This window comes from Gopherus evgoodei, chromosome 10 (genome assembly GCF_007399415.2).
Source record: "Gopherus evgoodei ecotype Sinaloan lineage chromosome 10, rGopEvg1_v1.p, whole genome shotgun sequence".
Classification (NCBI taxonomy): Eukaryota; Metazoa; Chordata; order Testudines; family Testudinidae; genus Gopherus; species Gopherus evgoodei.
In genome coordinates, this window is record NC_044331.1 from 23,801,722 (window position 1) to 23,826,635 (window position 24,914).

At 46.4% G+C, this 24,914-nt stretch overlaps 1 protein-coding gene across 9 annotated transcripts in view; it reads right to left on the minus strand.

The window, feature by feature from the left end:
• Positions 1-24,914, minus strand: part of MYO5A (myosin VA) — a 204,223-nt gene that overhangs the window by 130,436 nt on the left and 48,873 nt on the right. For all 9 annotated transcript variants that reach the window (XM_030577446.1, XM_030577444.1, XM_030577439.1 and 6 more), the window contains exon 2: positions 10,036-10,146. In XM_030577446.1, coding sequence (XP_030433306.1) covers positions 10,036-10,146 — 111 coding nt within the window. The remainder of the gene's footprint in view (positions 1-10,035; positions 10,147-24,914) is intronic.

Consider the following 24,914-nt stretch of genomic DNA (forward strand, 5'->3'; position numbering starts at 1 on the left):
CCCAACTAATTCATCCCAGCCAGAGTTTTATCAAGCCTGACCTTAAAAACCTCCAAGGAAGGAGATTCCACCACCTCCCTAGGTAACCCATTCCAGTGCTTCACGACCCTCCTAGTGAGAAAGTTTTCCCTAATATCCAGTATAAACCTCCACCACTGCAACTTGAGACCATTACTCCTTGTTCTGTCATCTGGTACCACTGAGAACAGTCTAGATCCATTCTATTTTGGAAACCCTTTTCAGGTAGTTGAAAGCAGCTATCAAATCCTTCCTCATTCTTCTATTCTGCAGACTAAACAATCCCAGTTCCCTCATCCTCATCCCTAACCATAGCTCCAAGAACCCTACCCATGGGAACCCCAACTCTGCTTCCAAGTCTCCTACCCATAGGAACCCTAACCCTATCTCCTACCATTAGGAACCCTAACTCTAGGGCGGGAAGCCCTACCCATCGGAACCCCAACCCTAGATCCAAGTGCGATACCCATAGGAACCTTAACCCTAGCTCCAAGTGCCCTACTCGTAGGAACCTTAAACCTAGGGCGGAAAACCCTACACATAGGAACCCTAACCATAGCTCCAAGAGCCCGACCCTTAGGAACCGTAACCTTAGGGCGGGAAGCCCTACCCATATGAAGGCGAACTCTAGCTACAAGTGACCCACTGTTAGGAACCCTAAACGTAGGGCGGGGTGCCCTACCTATAGGAACCCTAACGCTAGCTAAAAGTACCCTAGCCTTAAGAATCATAACCCCAGGGCAGGAACTCTTACCCATAGGAACCCTAAGCCGAGCTCCAAGTGTCCTACCCATAGGAACCCTAACCCTAGCTCTAGGAGCCCTACCCTTCGGATCCCTAACCCTAGGGTGGGAAGCAATACCCATAGAAACCCTGACCATAGCTCCAAGTGCATTAACCATAGGAACCCTAACCCGAGATCCAAATACCCTACTCATAGGAACACTAATCCTAGGGCTGAAAGACCTACCCATAGGAAAACTAATACGTTACAAGTGCCCCACCCATAGGAACCCTAATCCTAGGTCCAAGGGCCCAACCCACAGGAACTCTAACCCTAGGGAGAGGTGCGCTACCCATAGGAACTCTAACCCTAGCTCCAAGTGCCTTACCCATAGAAACCCTAATCCTAACTCCAAGCGCCCAACCCATATGAACCCTAACCCTAGGGTGAGGTGCCCTACCCATACGAACCCTAACTCTAGCTCCAAGTGCCTTACCCAGAGAAACCCTAACCCTAGGGCGGGGAACACTACCTATAGGAACCCTAACCGTAGCTCCAAGAACCCTACCCATAGGAATCCTTACCCTAGCTAAAAGTCCGCTACTCATAGGAACACTAACCTTAGCTCCAAGTGTCCTACCCTTAGGAACTCTAACCCTAGGGAGAGAAGACCTACCCATAGGAACCCTAACCCTAGCTCAAAGTGCCCTACCCATAGGAACCCTAACCATGGGCCAGAAGCCCTACTCATAGAAACCCTAACCATAGCTCCAAGCGCCCTAGCCACAGGAACCCTAGCCCTAGCTCCAAGTGGCCCATCCACAGGAACCCTAGCCCTAGCTCCAAGTGCCCCACCCAAAGGAACACTAACCATAAGGTGGAAAGCCATACCCAGAGGAACCCTAACCCTAGCTCCAAGTGCCGTACCCACAGGAATCCTAACCCTAGCTCCAATTACCCTAACCATAGTAACCCTAACACTAGGGCGCGGTGCCCTACCTATAGGAACCCTAACCCTAGCTCTAAGTACCCTATCCATAGCAACCCAACCCGTAAGGCGAGGAGCGTTACACTTAGGAACCCTAACCCTAGGGAGGGAAGTCCTATCATTAGGAACCCGAACCCTAGCACCAAGTGCCCTAACCTTAGGAACCCTAACCCGAGGGTGGGAAGCCCTACCCATAGGAACCCGAATCCAAGTTATAAGTGCCCTATACATAGGAACTCTAAGCCTAGGGCGAGAAGCCCCCTACCCATAGGAACTGCAACTCTATGGCGGGGCGCCCTACCGATACAAACACTACCCCTAGCTCCAACTACCCTACCCTTAGGAATCCAAATCCTAGGGCGGGAAGCCTTACCCACAGGAACCCTAACCCGAGCTCCAAGAACCTGACCCATAGGAACCCTAACCCTAGCTCCAAGGGCCCTAACCACAGGAACCCTAACCCTAGGGCTGGATGCCGCACCCATAGAAACCCTAACCCTAGTTTCAAGTGCCCTACCCATAGGAACCCTAGCTCTAGCTCAAAGTGCCCTACCCTTAAGAACCCTACCCTAGGGCGGAAAGCCCTACCCACAGTAGCCCTAACCATAGGAATCCTAACTCTAGGGTGGGAAGCCCTACCCATAGGAAAACTAATCCTCGCTACAAGTGCCCCACCCATAGGAACCCTAATCCTAGGGAAAGGTGCGCAACCCATAGGAACTCTAACCGTGGCTCCAAGTGCCTTACCCATAGAAATCCTAATCCGAGCTCCAAGTGTCCTACCCATAGGAACCCTAACCCTAGGGAGATGTGCCCTACCCATAGCAACTCAAAACCTAAGACGGGGCGCGTTACACTTAGGAATCCTGACCTTACGGAGGGAAGTCCTACCATTAGGAACCCTAACCCTAGCACCAAGTGCCCTAACCTCAGGAACGCTAACCCTAGGGCAAGAAGACCTACCCATAGGAACCCTAACCCTAGCTCTAAGTGCCCTACCCATTGGAACTCTAACCATAGCTCCAAGTGCCCAATCCATAGGAACCATAGCTCCAAGTGCCCAATCCATAGGAACCATAACCCTAGGGCGGGGCGCCCTACCCATAGGAACCCGAACCCTACTTACAAGTGCACTTCCCATCGGAATCCTAACCCTAGGGTGAGAAACCCTACCCATAGGAATCGTAACCCTAGGCGGGGCGCCCTACCCATACAAACCCTACTCCTAGCTTCAAGTACCCTACCCTTAGGAATCCTAACGCTAGGGCGGGAAGCCTTACCCATAGGAACTCTAACCCGAGCTCCAAGTGCCAAACCCATAAGAATCCTAAATATATGGCGAGAAGCCATACCCATAAGAACCCAAACCCTAGCTCCAAGTGCCCTAACCATAGGAACACTAAACCTAGACTGGGGTGCCCTACCCATAGGAACCCTAACCTTGTTCTAAGTACCCGACCCAAAGCAACCCAAACTCTAAGGAGGGGCACATTAGACATAGGAACCCTAACTCTAGGGAGGGAAACCTACCATTAGGAACCCTAACCCTAGCTCCAAATGCCCTATCCATAGGAAACCTCAAACTAGCTCCAAGGGCCCCAACCATAGGAAATCTAACCCTAAGGTGGGTTGCCCTACCCACAGGAACCCTAACCCTAGCTCCACGTGCCCTATTCTTAACAACCATAACCCTAGGGCGGAAAGCCCTACCCACAGTAACCCTAACTCTAGATCCAAATACCCTACCCACAGGAATTCTAACCCTAGGGCGGGAAGCTCTACCCATAGGAAAACTAATCCTAGCTACAAGTGCCCCATCCATAGGAACCCTAATCTTAGCTCCAAGTGCCCTACCCATAGGAACCCTAACCTTGCTCCAAGTGCGCTTCCCATAGGAACTCTAACCGAAGCTCCAAGTGCTCTATCCATAGGAATCCTAACCTGAGGGTGGGGCGCCCTACCCATAGGAACCCGAACCCTAGTTACAAGTGCCTTAACCATAGGAACCTCAACCCTAGGTCGGGATGGCCTACCCATAGGAACCCTAACACTCGATCCAAGTGCCCTACCCACAGGAACTCTAAACCTAGGGAGGAGCGCCCTACCCATAGGAACTCTAACCCTAGCTCCAAGTACTCTACCCTTAGGAGCCCTAACCCTAGGGCGAGAAGACTTACCCATAGGAAACCTAACCGTAGCTCCAAGTGCCCTACCCATAGGAACCCTGACCCTAGTGCGGGAAACCCTATCCATAGGAAGCCTAACCCTAGCTCCAATGCACTGCCCTTAGAAACCCTAATCCTAGCTCACAGTGCCCAAACCATAGGATCCTAACCCTAGCTCAAAGTGCCCTACCTATAGGAAACTTAATCCTAGCTCCAAGTGACCTCCCATAGGAACCCTAACCGTAGCTCCTAGTGCCCTACCCATAGGAACCCTAACCCTAGTTCCAAATGCCCTACCCATAGGAACCCTAACCATAGGGTGGGGCGCCATACCCATAGGAACACTAACCCTAGCTCCAAGTGCCCGAACCATAGGAACCCTGACCCTATCTCCAAGTGCACTACCCATAGGAACGCTAACCCTAAAGTGGGGGCCCTACCCATAGGAACTCTAACCTTAGCTCTAAGTGCCCTACACATAGGAACCCTAACATTACCTCCAAGTACCCTACCCTTAGGAACCCTAAGCCTAGTTACAAGTGCCCTACACGTAGGGACCCTGACCACAGGGAGGGAAACCCTACCATAGGAACCCTAACTCTAGGGCAGGAAGACCTACCCATACGAACCCTATCCATAGCTCCAAGTGCCCTGCCCATAGGAACCCTAACCCTAGGGCAGCGCCAACTAGCCTTAGGAACCCTAACCATGGGAACGGAAGCCCTATCCATAGAAACCTGAACCGTAGCTCCAAGTGCCCAACCCATAGGAACTCTAACCCTAGCTCCAAGTGCTCGACACTTGGAAACCCTAACCCTTGGGCGGGAACCTCTACCCAAAGGAACCCTAAATCTAGCTCCAAGTCCCCAACCCATAGGAATCCTATAACTAGTTCCAAGTGCCCTACCCTTAGGAACGCTAATCCTAGGACGGGAAGCCCTACCCATAGAACGCCTAACCCTAGGGCAGGAAGCCCTACCCATAGGAACCCTTACCCTAGCTCCAAGAGCCCTATACATAGGAACGCTAACCCTAGGGCAGGCTCCACTACCTATGGGAACCCTAACCATAGCTCAAAGTGCCCTAACCTTAGGAGCCCTAACCCTAGGGTGGGGAAGCCCTACCCATAGGAAGCCTAACCCAAGCTCCAAGTGGCCTACCCTTAGGAATGCTAACCCCAGTGCGTGGTGCCCTAACAATAGGATTCCTAACACTAGATTCAAGTGCTCTACCATTAGGAACCCTAACCCGAGGACAGGAAGCCCTACTCATAGGAACCCTAACCCTTGGGTGAGAAGACCTGCCCATAGTAACCTTAACCCAAGTTTTAAGTGCCCTACCCTTAAGAACCCTAAACCTAGGGTGGGTTCCCAACTCATAGGAAACCTACCTACAGCTCCAAGTGCCCTACCTAAAGGAACCCTAACCCTAAGGCGGGAAGTCCTACCCACAGGAACTCTAACCCTAGCTCCAAGTGCCCTACCCATAGGATCCCTAGCCATAGGGAGGGAAGACATACCCATAGGAACCCTAAAGCTAGCTCCAAGTGTCCTACTCATAGGAACCCTAACTCTAGGGCAGGGTACCCTACCCATAGAAAGTCTAACCATAGCTCCAAGTGACCTATCCATAGGAACCTTAACCCTAGGGCGGCGCGCGATAACCTTAGGAACCCTAACCCTAGGGCGAAAAAGCCCTACTTATAGGACCCCTAACCCGAGCTGCAAGAGCCCTACTCATAGAAACTATAACCCTAGCTCCAAGCACCCAAGCCTAAGGAATTCTAACCCTAGGGCGGGAAGCCCTATCCATAGTAACCTTAACCCTAGGGCAGGGTGCCCTACCCAGAGGAACCCTAACCCTAGCTCCAAGTTCCCTACCCTTAGGAACCCTAACTCTAGCTACAAGTGCCCTACCCATAGGAAACCTAACCCTAGGATAGGGCCCCCTACCCGTAGGAACCCGAACCCTAGCTCCAAGTGCCCTACCCTTAGGAACTCTAACCCTAGGGCGCAAAGGCCTACTCAAAGGAACCCTAACCCTAGCTCCAAGTGTCCTACCCATGGGAACGCTAACCCTAGCTCCAAGTGTCATACCCTTAGGAACCCTAACCCTAGGGCAGCAAGCCCTACCCATAGGAACCCTAATCCTAGCTCCAAATGCCCTACTCAAAGGAAGCTTAACCCTAGGGCAGGGCGACCTACTCATGGGAACCCTAACCCTAGGGCAGGGTGACCTATCCATAGGAACCCTAACCTTAGGGTGGGAAGTCCTACCCATAGGAACCCTAACCCTAGCTTCAAGTGCCATAAGCATAGAACGCTAGCCCTAGGGCAGGGTGCACTAATCTTAGGAACCCTAACCCTACGGCGGGAAACCCTACCCATAGGAACTCAAATTCTACTTACAAGTGCCCTACCCAGAGGAACCCTAATCCTAGCTCCAAGTGCCCTACCCTTAGGAGCCCTAAAACTAGGGAGGAAAGCCCTACCCATAGGAACCCTAACCCTAGGGCGGGGGAACCTACCCATAGGAACCCTAACCCTAGGTCCAAGTGACCTACCCTTAGGAACCCTAACCCTAGAGCGGGGCACCCTACCCACAGGATCCCTAACCCTAGCTCAAAGTGCCCTATCCTAATGAACCCTAACTATAGGGCGGGAAGACCTACCCTTAGAAACCCTAACCTGAGGATGGGAAGCCCTACCCATAGGAACCCTAACTCTAGCTTCAAGAGCCCTAGCCATAGGAACTCTAACCTGAGCTCCAAGTGCACTATCCATAGGAACCCTAACCCTAGCTCCAAGTTGTCATAGTATAATTCCCAAATCTGGACCTTAGTGTCCAGGATATGGGTACTAGCATAAAGTCCTCTAAGCTTAATTACCAGCTTAGATTCTGTAGCGCTGCCACCAATCAGGAATTTTTAGGGCCTGATACCCTCTGGTCCCCCCAAAGCCTTCCCAGGGGACCCCAAGACCCAGATTACTTGAATCTCACAACAAAGGGAAAATAACCATTCCCTTCCCCCTCCCTTCTTCCTCCCAGCTCCTTCCCGCCCTGGGAACACTAGGAGATCGCCTGACTCAACTTCTTGAATCACCACACCGAGAGGAGTGTTACCTTCCCCCTCACCCAGAGGCAACACAAGCTGCGTGAATATAACACAAAGAGAAAATTTATCCTTCCCTTCTCCCCACCAATTTCCTGGTGAGTACAGACACAATTCCCTTGAAGCTTAACTAGGAGAAAAAAAAAATCAAACAGGTCTTAAAAAGCAAAACTTTTAATAAAAAAGAAAGAAAAAAGTAACAGGTTTATCTCTGCACTTTAGATGGTAAACAGTTACAGGGTTTTTCAACTTATAAACAATAGAAAGAAACTTTCTCCAGCAGAAACACAATGCTACTTCCAGCAAGTACACATATGCAAATGAAAAAAACCAAATTAAAAGACTATGACCGCCTTTTCTTACTTACAATTCTGAATAGATAAGAGACTGTAGCAGGGAGATTGGCAGAAACCTGGTTGCACCTCTAGCCCCACCCAGGACCCAGAGAGAACAAAGCCAAACCCCAAACCCACAAACAAAGGCTTCCCTCCACAAGATTTGGAAGTATCTTGTCTCCTGATTGGTTCTCTGGCCAGGTGTTTGCAGGTCACTGTTTGTTAACCCTTTATAGGTGAAGGAGACATTAACCCTTAGCTATCTGTTTATGACACAAGTACCCTGTCCATAGGAACACTAACCCTAGGGCAGGGCGACCTACTCATGGAAATCCTACCCCTAGCTCCAAGTACCCTACCCAGAGGAACCCTAACCCCAGAGCCAAGTGCCCTACCCTTAGGAAACCAAACTCTAGCTCCAAGTGCCCTACCCTTAGGAATCTTAACCCTAGGGCTGGAAGCCCTGCCCATATGAACCCTAACCCTAGCTCCAAGTACTCTACCAACAGGAACCCTAACCCCAGCTCCAACTGCCCTACCCACAGGAACCCTAACCCTTCCCCAAGTGCCCTACCATTAAGAACTCTAATTCTACAGCGGGGTGCTCTAACCATAAGAACCCTACCCCTAAGGCAGGACGCCCTACCCATAGGAACCCTAAGCCTAGCTCCAAGTGCCCTCCCCATAGGAACCCTAACTCTAGGTCCAAGTGCCCTACCCTTAGGAAACCTAACCCTAGCTCCAAGTGCCCTACCCTTAGGAAACCTAACCCTAGCTCCAAGTGCCCTACCCACAGGAACCCTAACCCAAGCTCCAAGTGTCCTACCCACAAGAACCCTAACCCTAGGTCCAAATGCCCTACTCTTAGGAAGCCTAACCCTAGGACGGGAAGCCCTACGCATAGGAACCCTAACCCTAGCTCCAAGTGCCCTACCCATAGGAATCCTAACCCTAGCTCCAAGTGTCCTACTCTTAGGAAGCCTAACCCTAGGGCGGGAAGCCCTACGCATAGGAACCCTAACGCTATGTGAAAGTGTCCTTCTCACTGGAACCCTAACTCTAGGGCGGGAAGCCCTACCCATAGGAACCCTAACCCTAGCTCCAAGTGCCCTACCCATAGGAACCCTAACCTCAGCTCCAAGTGTCCTACCCTTAGGAACCCTAACCCTAGGGCGGGATGCCTGACCTATAGGAACTGTAACTCTAGCCCCAAGTTTGCTATCCTTAGGAACAGTAACCATAGGGTGGGAAGCCCTATCCATAGTAACCCTAACCCTAGGGCAGGGTGCCCTACCCATAGGAACATTAACCCTAGCTCCAAGTGCCCTACCCTTAGGAACCCTAACCCTAGGGCGGGAAGACCTACCCAGAGGAATCCTAACCCTAGCTCCAAGTTCCCTACCCTTAGGAACCCTAACTCTAGCTACAAGTGCCCTACCCATAGGAAACTGAACCCTAGGGTAGGGCCCCCTATCCGTAGGAACCCGAACCCTAGCTCCAAGTGCCCTACCCTTAGGAACTCTAACCCTAGGGCAGGAAGCCCTACCCACAGGAACACTAAGCCTAGCTCCAAGTGCCCTTCCCATAGGAACCCTAGCCCCAGTTCCAAGTGCCCTATCCATAGGAACCCTAACCTCAGCTCCAAGTGTCCTACCCATAGAAACTCTAACCCCAACTTCAAGTGTCCTATCCTTAGGAACCCTAATCCCAGGGCGAGAAGCCCTACCCATAGGAACCCTAAGCCTAGCACCAAGTGCCCTACTAATAGGAACCCTAACTGTAGCTCCAAATACGCTACCCATAGGAACCCTAACCCTAGCTCCAAGTGCCCTACCCTTAGGAACTCTAACCCTTGGGCGAGAAGCCCAACCCATAGGAACCCTAACCCTAGCTCCAAGTGCCCTACCCGTAGGAACCCTAATCCTAGTTCGGGAAGCCCTACCCATAGGAACCCTAACCATAGCTCCAAGTTCCCTACCCATTGGAACCCTACTCTGGGGCGGGAAGCCCTACCCATAGGAACCCTAATCCTAGGCCGGGAAGGACTACCCAGAGGAACCCTAACCCTAGCTCCAAGTTCCCTACCCTTAGGAACCCTAACCCTAGCTCCAAGTTCTCTACCCAAAGGAACCCTAACCCAAGCTCCAAGTGCCCTACCCATAGGAACCCTAACCCTAGCTCCAAGTGCCCTACCCATAGGAACCCTAACCCTAGGGCCGGAAACCCTACCCATAGGAAGCCTAACCCTAGCTCTAAGTGCCCTACCCATAGGAACCCTAACCCTAGCTCCAAGTGCCCTAGGCTTAGGAACCCTAATCTTATACTTAATGGAAAGGGAAAGGCTTCTAAAAATCAACATTTCCATATATAGAATGTTTCCTCTCTTCTTGTGATAGCATCTCCACAGCAGCTAACTGGGATGTCAAACAAGATGATGACTTCAGTTAGAGAATTAGCAGAAGATAAGGATAAAAATATGAGGGAAGTATAGGGAAGGTGGAGGGTAAGAAAATCAAATGAGAATAAAAGTTGTGCATTTCAATTATATAATTCCTGTCATGTACAAGGCCTCAAAGACTATGAGCCCAAATGACTGCACATAGGTTAATATGGTCTCATTTTGAAAAACTGACCTTTCATACAATGCAGCCAATATTAAGGGCTATAGGCCTAACGACAACATGTAACCTTACCTTTCCCTCTTCGAGTCGAAGCTGGATGACTTTATCTCCTTGTTTATAATCTTTGAGAAGTTCTGCTGACTTCCAGACTTCCTCAGGATCAGGGATCCAAACCCTGGCATACTGCAATACAAAATCAATACGCAAACGATCAGTGATTTCTCATTATTTATAGTGAAATTAACACAGACAGCACCAAAAGCTTTATTCCTATATAACTGGACAACATCCGAACCTTCAAGTAATGGCTATCACCATTAATATAATGGCTGTTCTAATCTACTGAGAAAGACATACATACAAACTGAATTTTATTTCTTATTCACAAAGGACATCAAAGCGTTCATTTCCAATAAAAAATAGCTTCATCAAGATATAAGCTCAATTCTGAAAGTCCAAACAAGATAAATATATATTTAACAACCAAGAATTTATTTTCTACTAGACTTAATTCAAATGATTTGTGACTTATACAATTCCAACTAGTACTGTATGCAACTAGGAATAAGAGTAGAACACAGCAAAGTTGTACTATTTGTAAAATACTCATCTGTATCTCTTTGATAAATTCTAGCTGAGTAACATAAGCTATAGCTTTAAATGCCACTACCCATTTTCCTTTGTTGTTACCGCATTTATCAGCTAATTTAAAACAGGTTATCTCAAAAGTATTAAAAGAATGCTCTCTAAAAGCTGGTAAAAGCACCTTTTACACAGTAAAGAGGAAAAATCTAGAATTCCGACTAATGACTACATTCCTCTGAACAAGAATGAATGGACTTTAAACTGTCAATATTCTGTCTTTCAGACTTAAAAAATACTGCTTGTGGCCCAATCTTGACAGCTTTCCTCCTGCTCCCCTAGAAGGGCTCAATATCAGATGTGAGCCACACAGTGACTACCACCTCCAAGTGTGCATCAGTGAGGGGACAATTCCAACCATAGCATTTAATTAGTATCATTAAATGTGTAAATAAGAAGCTGAAAAGTTTAAAAATAATTAAGCGTCTGGGTCATCCACTTCTAACTGACAAATTAGTTGTACTAGTGATTCTCAGGGTTTATGCTTAGCTTTGGATCATACAAGCTTCCTCACCACGTCAGACCATTCCCCTTTCTTAGCTCCAATACTGCACGACATGAAATGGCTGAGAGGAGGACAAAAAAAACCCTGTAATGCACCTTGTTCAGTAGTGTACTTGATAGAAAGAGCCTTCCTAGCAGGAGGTTTGGTTACCCATATTATCTTTTTCCAAGGCTTTAAAGCCAGAAGGCACCACTATGATCATCTAAGTCTGGCTTCCTGCAGGACACAAGACACATAATTTCACTCAGTAACTCTTGCAGCAAGCCCATACCTTGCGGTTGAGCTAGAGTGTATTTTTAGAAAGACATCCAATCTTGATTTTAAAACTTCAATGGACGGAGAATCAATCACATCCCTTGGTAAATTGTTCCAATGAGACAATAGTGGTCAGCATGATAGACAGTGGTCTGATTCTTTGTTCCTAGGTGTATGACCTTGCATTTAGATTGTATTAAAATGTACGTTGTTTAAAGGAGCCTAGCTTATAAGAAATCCTGATCACTCTATAGCACTGAGCTTGTCCCTATCATTAAGGCTGCAAATTTGTCATGGAAGTCGCGGATTTTGTGACTTTTTGTGAGCTCAGTGACTTCTGTAGCAGCCGGCGTGCATGGCTCAGAGGTACCCCAGGCAGCTCCTGCACCAGTCACACCGGCGGCTGCTGGGGCAGTCTTGGGCGACCCCCTCTCCCTCTGCAGCAGAGTTTGGGTGTGGGAGGAGGCAGGAGATTCGGGCAGGGAACAGGGTGAGGCAGGCTCTGGGTGGTGCTTACCTGGGGGGCTCCCTGGAAGCAGCAACATCCCCCTTGCTCAGCTCCTAGGTGGAGGTGTGGCCAGGCAGCTCTGTGTGCTGCCTCCGCCTGCAGGCACTGCCCCCGCAGCTCCCATTGGCCACAGTTCCTGGCCAATGGGAGCCGCGAAGCTAGAGCTCTGGACAGAAGCAGCACTCAGAGTTGTCCAGCCAAGCCTCCTCCTAGGAACTGAGCGAGGGGGATGTCACCGCTTCCGGGGAGCCCCCCAGGTAAGTGCCGCCCAAAGCCTGCCTCACCCTGTTCCCTGCCCCAACCTCTGCCCCCTCCCACACCCAAACTCTGCTGCAACTGGAGGGGGCGGGGAGAGGCTCAGAGCCCGGTAGGGAGCTTGCCGGCTCTGCCAACCCTCTCCCCTCAGCACCAGCGGGAGTTCCAGGCCCTGTGTTGCCACCCACGCCCCACCAACACCAGCGGGGGTCCTGGGCCGCCCTTCCCCAGCACCCATGATGCCCCCAGGAAGACCCTGCCCAAGTTTTAGTCAGGGGTATATAGTAAAAGTCATAGACAGGTCATGGGCTGTGAATTTTTGTTTACTGCCCGTGACTTTCACTAAAAATACCCACGACTAAAACATAGCCTTACCTATAATCAATTAATAGTCCACCAATGTCTGTATCATCTGCAAATTTTCATCAGCAATGACTACATTTTTCCCCAAACATTGATAAATATATCAGAACTGGTCCAACAACTGCCCCTGGTGGACCATACTAGAAACTCCCCCGCTCCCCAGTGAATGATGACTCTCCCTTTATAAAGTACTTTGAGATCAACTGTTAGTCAGTTGTTAATCCATTTAACGCATGCTACAATGATTTTGTATTCTGCTCTTTTTAAAATCAGAATGTAATGCAGGATTCAGTCGAATGCCTTACAGAAGGCAAATTATATTATGTCAGCATAATTACCATTACACAGAACTGGCCAGAACCCAGAATTCCCCTTTTGCTGGAACTTCTAAAATTAAAAAAACAAACAACCCCCCCCCCAAAAAAAACCACACCTCTGTTATGACACAGACCAAAAATAAGAATTTCAAAATGTCCTGCAGAACAAAATTCCAATATTTCAGAAAAATTGAAATGCTTCATTTAATTTCCTTTTGATAAGGCTGAAAGAGTTTTGTTCCTATCTATATGGGCAAATTGATTTATATTAATGCAACTTCTGTAATATTACAATTTATCACAAAATAATGTAAAAGTAAAAATGATTTTACTTTCATAACATATATTATGTCAGCAGGGCAACCTGTCTGGTCAGTCAGCTAATGAGTCTGTCCACCTGCCAAGTAGCCTACCTGGTTCCCTATGGACATTTTGATCGCGTCAAATCCATATTTTCTGATGAAAAACTGTTATGTTTGAAAATTTTAAACCAGTTCTATTTTTAATCAAACATGTGATCTTATCAAAAAAAAATCCCAAATTTGAGGAGACCTACTTTCCATAAAATCACATTGCTTTTCACATTGTCCAGCAGTATTTTCTATTCTTCAAATACATAGTTAGGCCAAAGTCTTATGAAATGTATGCAGCCACATCGACTATTGTGAAAATACATTATTCTGAACTGGAAATAAAAAAATCTGAAGAAAGCATCCCCTCACATTTAAATTGCTTACTAGTTGAACCATTCCTGAAATAGCTGTGTCTGACTAATCAGAAAAGTGTTGTAAAGTATTATAAAGGTGTTCACAATAACTACTGCACTGGGGCCACCCAGAGGATTCAGGGGGCCTGGGGCAAAGCAATTTCAGGGGCCCCTTCCATAAAAAAAAAGTTGCAACACTATAGAATACTATATTCTCGTGGGAGCCCCTGTGGGGCCCGGGGCCAGGGGCAAATTGCCTCACTTGCATCCCCCCTCTGGGAAGCCCTCTATTGCAACTTTTAGTGTACATGAGTACATAGTGACTTTCAGTGGCAATTAAGCACCTGTCATTTATACCTTTGAAAATCCCCCCCTAGATCAGGTGCAGCGACATTTTGCTCCACCAGAGGCTATACTGGCAACTAGCCAGAAGCGTAAGGGCTGCACTGCACACTTGGCATAAAATAGAGCAGATTTCACCTACTCATTCTTAATAATTGGGAGGCATGATCTCTGAATCAATCCATAGTGCTGCATGCTAAGAAAAGTAGTTTCCACAGGCCACACCTGTATATTAAAGATGATGCCTGGTTCAGGGGCAAGAGGTCCCAAGGGCACCCCCTCTGCCCAAGGCTGAAGAAGTGCCACTTTAAAAGTTAGTCAAGTCAGGATTTATTGAGCCCTTCAGATGAGCCTTCCAGTGCAATCTTCCTATTCTGTCCCAATGGTGGAATAGTGCAGCTCATACAGGACACTTTCTGTGACCTGGTGAGAGGCAAACAGCACTTGAATAAATATTTAATCTGGGAAAGGGAGTGGTTTACTAAAGAGTTACTTGCCCACATTCCAAAGTCAGATGATGGAACTCTTAGTCAAGATAAGACTGATCTTGAAGCAGGCATGTGCCAATTTTTTTCATTCAGATTAAATAAAAATATGAAGCCTATTAACTTTTCTTCAGTATTTATCTACGGCAGGAATACATTTTCTGCATTTAAAAACACCTTCCATTTAGATAATGGAGAAAAAAGTGGGGTTAATTTCTAAGAAAAAGCCTGACCAGCAGTAGGTTTAAAACAGACAGTCCTTATGGTACACTGCATCATAGCAATCTTCTTTGATCTATAGCCCAATGTGGTTTAACTAGGTTAAAAGCTGGAAGGATTTAACTGACATTTCCAGACTGTTAGAGTCTGTCTTCGGAGATCTGTTGGAAATAGCATGTGTTTATAGAGGGTAAATTAACACTGTTTTGATATGGTTAGGTAGTGTGCAGGTCCACAACATTGGCTCTAGTGGTCGGCATGTAGGGAAGCTTTATAAAAGTATTAATAAAAATGTTTTCAATTTGTTTTTACAAGTTTGAGGATAGATGTTTTGATGTTTGGATGTAAACACTTAATCATTTAAATGTTCATACATATAAAAGAGAGACTATATAGGGGAGACTGGCAGAGCTTCACTGAGGAAAGCATTTACACCTCTACCCAATGTAATGTGATGCTCAGGAGCCAAAAAATCTCACTGTGTTATAGGTGAGACCGAGTTATATCGGGGTAGGGAGAGGAACCGCTCCCCACCCCAGCTCGCCTCCGCCTCCTCCCTGAGCGCACCACCGCCGCTCCACTTCTCCCTCCCTTCCAGGCTTGCTGCACCAATCAGTTGTTTGGCCCGACAAGCCTGGAAGGGAGCTGGGGAGAGAAGCGGAGCGGCAGTGGTTCATTCAGGGGAGGAGGCGGAGATGAGCTGGAGCAGGGAGCGGTTTCTGTGCGCCCCCCACCCTACTTGCTGCGGCCCCCCTGCCCCAGATCGCCTCCGCTCCGCCTCCTCCCAGAAGCACGCTGCAGCTCCGCTTCTCCTCCCTCCCAGGCTTGCTGTGCCAAACAGCTGATTGGCACGGCAAGCCTGGGAGGGCGGAGAAGTGGAGCTGCGGCGTGCTCATGGGAGAAAGCGGAGCGGAGGTGAGCTAGGGCAAAAGGGGACCCTGGGGAGGGCTGCAGCAAGTAACGGGCAGGCGCAGAGGAACCACCTGTGGTAACATGAATTCCGATATAATGAGGAAAGCAGCCCCGTCCCCCGGAGCGCTGCTTTACCGCGTTATATCAGACTGCATTATATTGGGGTAGATGTGTATAATATTACTTAGCAAGAAAAGTGCTACAGGCTTACTTCACTCTAGGCTACATGGAGAAGAATTTTCTGATGCAGACAAGGTGTTACAGTCTTAATTCCAGGTTAATAAAATGGCATGGAGTTCTCTAACAGGCTTCTGATGCTGAGAGTCAGCCTTCAAATACACAATTCTGAGCCAATATGAAACTGGCACCTTTAATCTATTCAAAAGAAACTGTACCATTTTCTACTGTCTGACTACAAGGGGAAAGAGACAGCAGAACATAAATCGCCATGGAAACTGGGTTGCCCCTGCCAGCTGAGTCTTCCACATGAGATAACCTCGAGGATATTAAAGTCTGGCTAACAGAATAATGCTGTAGCTTTCAAGTCTATGGTTTGATCATCAGTGTTTATATTAAAAGCCGTGCCACAGAAAATACCTTGGTAAAAGAAGCAGAAGCAGGTGTGGGGGCAAGGTTATGAGAGAAAGAGATGTCCCTACTTATAAATATCAAATAATTTCATAATATTTCAACTTTATCAAATTAGCAGAACTGTTTTTCTAACTGATTTCCAGGGCATTCTTTACGGTAAACAGCACCATTTTATATTAAACCCTCATGACCATCCTGGATTCTGAGAGGGTCCAATCCTACAGCAGACCACACAAAATGATCACTGACTTAAATACGTGCTGTGTGCCACAGAATCAGGACACCCTGGTGTTCTCTCTGCCAGTCAGTGTCTTAGTTCTACGTCCTTTATTATCATTTCTCATAATCATCCTTTTCAATTTTCTAAAGTATAAAACGGACCAATGAGTAACTGAGCTACAGTAGCTTTGAGAAATATATTGACGGCTACACCATGTGATTTGCTTTCTAGTATTAATAAATTATGCCAGACAGTGTGCATGTCCTGATTTTTCAATGGAAACATCAGGCCCTGTAGAAAGTTTGCTGAATAATACTTAGCAATTTTTATATCTTCAAAGTCCTTCACTGACATTGCAAGGATTTAAGAGTTTGATAAACATACAGTCTTGTAAGTGAAATGATGGAATTACCTTTTTATAATTAATAGTATGTTTGATGGAAACAGTATTACTTATTCCACAGAGACTGCCATGATCCTTGTGAAGAAATCAATAACAAAGATTCTCTCAACTGAAAATGTGTTCCCCCAAGTTTTAGCCTAATGGCATTTCACAAGGTCTGAACTCTAATTCAACAGAAAATAAGTTTAATGCAGACAATCAGCAATAGATGTATGTGTGTCACTATCCAGCTCAAAGAGCTAGGGAGGTGTAAGACTTTGACAGCACTGTATACAGTCTGTGGTAAAAGCTTCATCAATATAAGATTGAATAATAATAAAGCTTTAGAGTCATTGACTTTTATATTATCTTTCTCTCAGGGTACCAGCAATATCAAGGCTAGAGTAATAGAAACCACTGAACTAGTCAGATCTGTGCTGAGGCAACAACTTGTTTAAAGACAAGGGTGGAAAGAGAGGAAGATTTCCAAGATGTCCTAGTAATGGAAAGAGGCCAAGAGGTAGGTCATAATCCTGATAGTGACGATACTCAACCAAGGAAGCCATCTCAAGTTCTTCATTATCAAAGTAAGTCTTGGAGACTAAAGCTAGTCAGAGAAAAAGGGAAGGATGAAGGTAGCTGGTCTGCATACACTGTCCTAACAGTTCAGGGTGGATCTGCTCCATTCGAATGAAGTCCCCAATAAGATAACAATACTTGAAAGCTTAAATATGCATAACATACCCAGTATACTTTTAATTATTACTAATTCCTTGTTATTGGTGGCACCAACAATGTGCTAGATGCTGTACGGACACAAATAGAATACATGGCCCTGTCCTACAATGCTTCACACCATTCTTCAACTAAAGATGCTGTTAGGAAAGAAGCAAACTTTACTTAAGTCCAACCACTTGCACCTGTGTATGGAGATCAACCTGGATACAATTTTCTCTAAATTAGTCTAAAGAAAGAGCAGAAAACACCAGAAAAGGAAGTACCTAAAGTATCTTCTGGAGAGTCAATAGAGAACAATGTTTCCAGTAATAGCTGAGGATCTTGTATAAGGGGGCTAGTTTTGTTGTAACATCTGGGATCTTTTAGTCTTAAAAATGCAGATCTTGCTAGTCTCACCAGAGATCAAACAACAACTTGTGACATCACTAACTCACTTATCTAGAAATGGCAGCAGATGGCCAACTCCTCAGACATGAGAATCACTTTGCTGCTTCTTTCCCCCTCTGTTCTGTATCTGGCTAGTATGCCTAGTTGTCTAGACAGTAGGTGTCAAGTAATTCTTCTTCAAACCTTGGGACAAGCTGATCTGAAGAGCCAAATCCTTCTACATCCTTCCATCACTTGCATACAAATGCTTACAATTAAAAATCCAATCCAATCTGCAAATCTTTGCTGGTCCTTTGGAGGGGAACACACTTCTCCAACAATTATAGGGGGCATGAAATCCCAGATTTGAGAGAGAATTAAAATTAAACAGAGAATTGAACTAAGGGGCAACTGGACTTCAGTGGAGTTGTGCCTGCTTATGCTATCAGTGAATTTGGTCCTTAGTCTCTCTGAAACTTATCATTAATAAAAGTTAAACACAAATTTCTAAATCACTAGGGAAAAGTGTTGAAATGGAAAATTGCAAGAGGATGACCACACAGGTTTAACTATATTATACGGTCATCCTTCACTAACTCCTTAGTATTTGCATTACTTCCCAGAGGGATACCTAGTTAATATGTTTTTAGTCCTTTTAAAGTATACTGTAAGCTCTAAACTGCTGCAATTTTGCTCATTCTAATGGACCACTGGCTAACACACACACACGTACACACAGAAAGATGCAATTACAGAAATTACCTAGACAACAAGTTCCAATGATGCATTAGTTGCATGGTTTAAAGAGAGTCTTTACTCAAAACACACAGCCTATGATAAGAATAACTAAAACCATTCACATCAGATCCTTTAGGTAGAGCCCTGATAACCCAAACAGTGTTTTACTAGCCAATGTTTTTGAACGGTCGGAAATGTATCTTTGGATGCTACACCCACAGTTCATCAGTACATACATGATGAGGAATTCCTTAGCAGCAGTTTTATTATGAATATAATGGGTATAAATAGAATAAAAACCTGCAGACATATCATAAAATGAATACAGTTCAGCTCCCGCAAACCACTAATCCTGAGAGGTGCTCTCTGAAATTTTTTATCCTCTGCCAGATTCCTGGTGAAAAGAGTTGGGTGTAACTGATCAAGTTTAAAAAGCTCATCCTGTGCTGGGATCTTAAAATGTGATTGCACTTTAGATGGCTGTTAGAAAGCAGTTTGTCTTTAGTTTCTGAGAATTCACAAGTTGTAACTAAGGCCTAGTCTACGCTACATGGTTAGGTCGACATAAGCTGCCTTGCATCAACCTAGCTGTGGAAGTGTCCTCGCTTAAATTTGTCTCCTGCCACCAACTTAAGTGCCTCTCTATGTCAAATTAGTAATACCACTTCGCAGAGCAGAATAGACACTGCATCGCTTACATCAACTATTACTGGCTTTCAGGAGTGATCCAACTATGCCTCATGTTGACAATACAATCGATACTAGTCTTCCTGGTGAGAACACACACTGCCGACATAAGGACCCAACTGTGTACACACAGAAGTGATTTAATAACTGCAATGGCTGTACGCTGACGTAAGTTAGGTCGACATACGCCATGTCTACACTACAAAATTAAGTCTGAATGGATGGGGGCGGAATGGACAACCATTCTTATGAATGAGTTAGCTTGCATTTAGATGGAGCACTGAAGAACCACAAAGAATGATGAAATGCATGTGGATGGAATCATTTACTAGGCTTGATTCAGTCCCTGGACTATTTTGCAGAGTCTGTAGAATCATGTAAAGAAATACCTGGCACAGAATCACATAGAACTAAATTTTTCAGGAGTCTATATGATCACTTCAAGCAAGTATAGCTATTTCCACTGTGTTGTTAAAAGGCAGAAACTAGTGCTATCCAAATAGTGAATCTAAAGAGGTGGTGGCAGAACAATCGACAGAGAGACTCTAGAGCTTCCTTTTCCACCTATGGCTCAAAAAGAACCCACACCAACTGCACAACTGGAATTCTGTGTCCCTAAAAACTATTGCAGGATTCTCTCATACTCTTTTTCATATCTCATGATCTTATCTGAGGTCACATGAAATCAGCAGACTACAATAATTCTCAATCCACTCAGATCACACGACTCACAAAGCCTCAGTTTTGAGCCATTAACCACTTCAGGTATTTTGTATTGCTAACAGATAGAAATTAGAAACATAAACCAAACATTATAAATATAAACCATAATTCAGAATGAGTGTTTAAAAGTTTGCTTCTTCTATTGTATACGCAGTATCACCGCAGAAGGAAACACAGCCTATTTCATACTTAGTTGGCCACCCCTCTTTTGGTGTGGGGTAAAAGTAAAAGCAGACATCTCCGCTGCTACAATGATCAACACTTACCCCCATCCCCAAACCCACCTTTCAAAATCCAAGAGTCCTATGCATGTCAATCACCATATGTGGTATAACACATCCAGCACACTAAATGCCCAACAACTATGTGGGTGAAACCAAACGACTATGCTCTTTAATAAACTCAGAGGAAAATGATAAAAAGACATCATATCTCACCTGGGTGAATATTTTCCACAAAACTATCACTTCACAACTGAACTCTTAGTCCTCATCCTCCAAGGTAACCTGCACAATGCCTTCAAAAGATGAGCCTGGGAGCTTAAATTAATAACCTTGCTAATCATTAAAAATCATGGTCTTAATAAAGACACTTGATTTATGACAATCTGTAACACACTAACCCCCCTTTTTGTCCGACAACTGCAGAGATGTTAATGTGCCACTTCACCTTGAATGGTCTCTTAGAATACGTGAGAGAAAAAGTGGGTGAGGTAATATCTTTTATTGGAGCAACTTCTGTTGGTGAATGAGGACATGCTTTCTAGCTACACAGACCTCTTCTTCAAACAGTGCAAACATAGACTCATAGACTGTCTTACAATATGTGTTAACTACTTATGCCAAACAATCTATTCCACCTTTATTTAGCTGTGACATTTCCCAAACCTGAAGAAGAGCTCCATGTAAAATTGAGAGCTTCTTTTTCACCAACAGATGTGAATAGTAAAAGATATTACCTCACCTTGTCTCTCTACAGTCTTAAAGTCAGCTGTGAACACTGATATATGGTGAACAGTGTTATCATGCTTGGCATGACCATTGCTATAAGGTGATGTTGGGATGAATTGTTATTCCAGTCATTTATGTTTATTAGCTTAGCTGTAACCAGTTATGCAGCAAGCTAAAGCCCAGCTCATATTGAATCTCAAGTCCAAGCCATGTGATGCGTAAAAATGGGGCTGAACCATCTTATATGTTAACTTATTAATCTTTGAGGAACATGGCAAAGAAGGCAGTAGCGCACAGCTAAGAGACTATTAATTCTTGGGCCTGAATTTGGAAACTGGATCTTCTGTAAGTAGAATGAGGTTAGCAAGAGAGATTATCTGGTTTTATGGGCAATTAATGTAATGTTCCTGTAATGGGGTGGTACCTGCCTCTCTCGGGTACCCCCTGGCTGAGCCCATGTGCCTGCACACATGCTCTCTCTCTCTCTGTCTGATTGAGGTATGTCTTCAGTGACTCAACCTTCTGGATAAGTTACACTCAGTTGGTGTGTGAAAAGAAACACAAACCCCTTCTGGGGTATACAGTTCAATAGGGGCCTATTCCAGTACTCTCCGTTGGTTTCTCTCTTCCTGCAACCCTCCCCCTTTATCAGAGGAGTCTCAGTAACCCTCAGTTGGTGTTGGCCTGCAGCCCTCCCGAACTCAAGTCCTTAAACAGTCCAATAGGGGTCTCTCCCACTACCCCTCCTCCCTGGTCTGCAGCCCTCCCTAGACTCAGTCCTTATTCAGTCCTGCAGCTCCTTCTGGGCTAGACTTCAAATAGTCTCTGGTATGGGGCTGTGCCCCCAGGTTTTCCTCCCTGGAGACTCTTTGCTCTTTCTGGGCCCAGCTCTCCAGCTGGGCCACTTAACAGTTCAGATCCCCTTCCAGGGGTATATCACTGTTCAATATTTAGGCCACTTCCCCAGTGCCTAATGCAGAAGGGGGAACCTGGGGGAGGGGGAACCTGGGCTTGCCTACTATTCCAGGTCCCAGTCCAGGGACCCTATGAATACCAGCTGCTGCTGCATCCCCTTTAAGTCCACTACTGCTGCTACTGTTCCTTGGGCCATCTCCCCTTCACCTTCGCCAACGCTTCATTCTTACTGTAGGGCTGAAAAGTCTTGTACTCAGTCCGAGCCAGGAGAAGGAAATCTTGACAAGGATGTGGAGGGGGACCCAGAGGCAAAGGACAACTCAAAGGTCAGAGATGCATGCAGCCCGGAGCTCTTCTCTACCCCGGAGGAAGATAGCCAATCACAGCTGTCGGAGCTTGGCAAAGCGCAAACAGGAGAGGAGGCCCCGGGCAAATGGCTCGGATTTTGGGAATCGCTGAAGCGAGTTGTTGTGGACAGGAGGGTTGCAGAAAGCAGGCTTGTGTCTGTATGATGCACGTATCACCACATGCCTAGTCTGAGTGGTGGAACAGAGTGTTGATTAACTCCCTCACTTCATGGGAAACTGCCTTAGAGATCTCCTGGAAACTCTGTGGAGATACTGGGCAATCCGCTGCCAGAGGTTCTTTGGCAGAGCTGCTTTGTTTCTTGCCCCATTAAGGGTAACTTTCCGAAACCACTCTGCCGTCACTGTGGGGGAGGGGGGCATTGCTGCACTCAGGCAAGCCATATAAGGGCCAGGGCAGAAGCTGCAGTTTTGGAGAAGACCCTCTCTTGATTCCTTGCTCACCATCAGCAGTGAGATATCTTCCATAATGAACACAGCCTGTGGAAAATGTGGGGACAGGAATGATTATAAGGCTCCCCCTACAGTGCTGGCTCTCACCAAGAGCCCCGTGTATAGTACGGTCCTAGAACACTGATTTCCCCTGCAGTGACTCATCATTTTGTGGCTCGGGTGTGCTTGCCTGGGGTCAGCCAGTTAGTGACAGGTATATGAATAGAGGCCAGGTTTTAAATCAGTGGTCTGAGTTGAAAACAATACTGCTTCTGTGAAATGTTGAATTTTGGCTTCACAGATATGATCTTGAGAGCCCAGCCTCCCTCTTTGTTATCGCCAGCTGAACAGCTGCGCAGAACTAAAAAGCAGCCATTAAAAACTAAAGAGGACTTTCTGCATGAGGTTATGAGGCACTCCATGGGTGAAAAACAAGAACTGAAGGAGTGGCAGGACAGTGAGATGAGGGACCGAAAGGAGAATGTAGCACACCAGAATGAAGCCACTGAGTGGCTCTTAAACATTATGGAGCGCCAAGTGGAAACAATCCAGGTGCTACTAGCATTGCAAACCAAGCAACTCCGCGCCCGCCATCCCCTGCAGCCACTGTCGCAAAACTCTTTCCCATCCTCCCCCCTGACACCTCCAAAACACTCTTATCAACCTCCAGGCTCCAATCTGTACCCGCTGCTTTCCACTCCTGCCCCATCGCAGTCCAGCCTTTCGGACTTCCAGTACCCACTGCACTCAACGCTCGTCCCTCTGCAGTTTATCCCTGCTCAAGTATAGTACCACTGCAGGTACTCCAAAGGAGAAGGTTGTATATGATACCTGGATGTACACAAATCTTTAAATGTCCCGGGACCCCACCTCCTCCTGGGACCTTCCCTCCTCCCCGAGCTCCCGCAGTGATGATGTGTTTTTTGTGTTTGTCTCTCTCCTCCAGTTGTTTTTTTAATAAAATAATTGTTTTGGTTTGAAAGCAATCTTTATTCGATTAACTAAAAGCAAACAGAGCCCTGCAAAGCAACAAGCAATTCTCTTACACCTTCACAGTCCATTGTCTGCACCAATCACAATCACCTCTTAGCATTACAAGCATTGCACTCCCAAGCATAGCAACAAATATTGGTAGCTTTAAGCTTCATACTGCTCCCTCAAGGCATCCTTGAGCCTTATGGCCCCATGCCGCACCCCCTAATAGCCCTGGTCCCTGGTTGTTCAAATTCAGCTTCCAGGCACTGAGCCTCAGGTCCGGCCCTGAGTGAAGCTTTCATCCTTCTCTTCACAAATATTATGGAGCATATAGCATGCGGCTATAAGCATAGGAATATCATCATTGGCCAGGTCCAGCCTCCCACGTAGGCAGCACCAGTGGGCCTTTACACGGTCAAAAGCACACTCAGCAGTCATTCTGCACTTGCTCAGCCTGTTGTTAAACCACTCCTTACTGCTGTCAAGGTGCCCCTTCTATGGCTTGATAAGCCATAGCATTAATGAGTAAGCGGGGTCTCCCAGGATCACAGTGGACATTTCGACTTCTCCTATGGCAGGGGTTCTCAAATTTGGGGTTGTGACCCCTCAGGGGGTCGTGAGATTATTACATGGGGGTCACGAGCTGTCAGCCTCCACCACAAACCCCACGTCACCTTCAGCATTTATAATAGTGTTAAATACATAAAAACTAATCTCATATCGTAGCTACTATGCACGGTGAGATCAATGTCAAAATCCTCTTGCCCTTGTAGTTTACGGAATAACTTCACCACCACAGGTAATGTGTTAGTAAGAGCGAGCAGCATATTGCTCAACAGTGCAGGATCCATTCCTGCAGACCGAAGAGGCAGAGTGTACAGTACACAAACAATTGGAAGATGGCGCCAAATGCAGACGGAAGCACAGGGATTACTGGGATGTGAAACAATGCATCTCGGGGCATTGGGACAGGAGCCAGGATGCCCTGCGACCCCCTCTGCCTTCCCACAACTCTTAGCAGCAGCAGTAGAAGAGAAGCACTGTGGGATAGCTGCCCAGACTGCACCGCTCCAAATACCACTGAAGTGCCACAAGTGCGAACATGCTATTGTGCAGGCAGCTGACAGCACACAACAGTTTCCTTCAGCGCTTCTGAGAGGTGCTGTAACTGTCGGTGCTGTAACTCTGCAAGTGCAGACATACTCTTAGACAAGGAATATGCTTTCAGCTCAAATAGTATGCTATGCCAAAGACAAGGGTAAGGAATGTTACCAGATAAAAGAAAAACCCAATAGGTTTTCTTTTGATTGTTTTGCAAAATAGTGATGCTCTTCTCCACAGGTTGTAACAAGAAACTTGT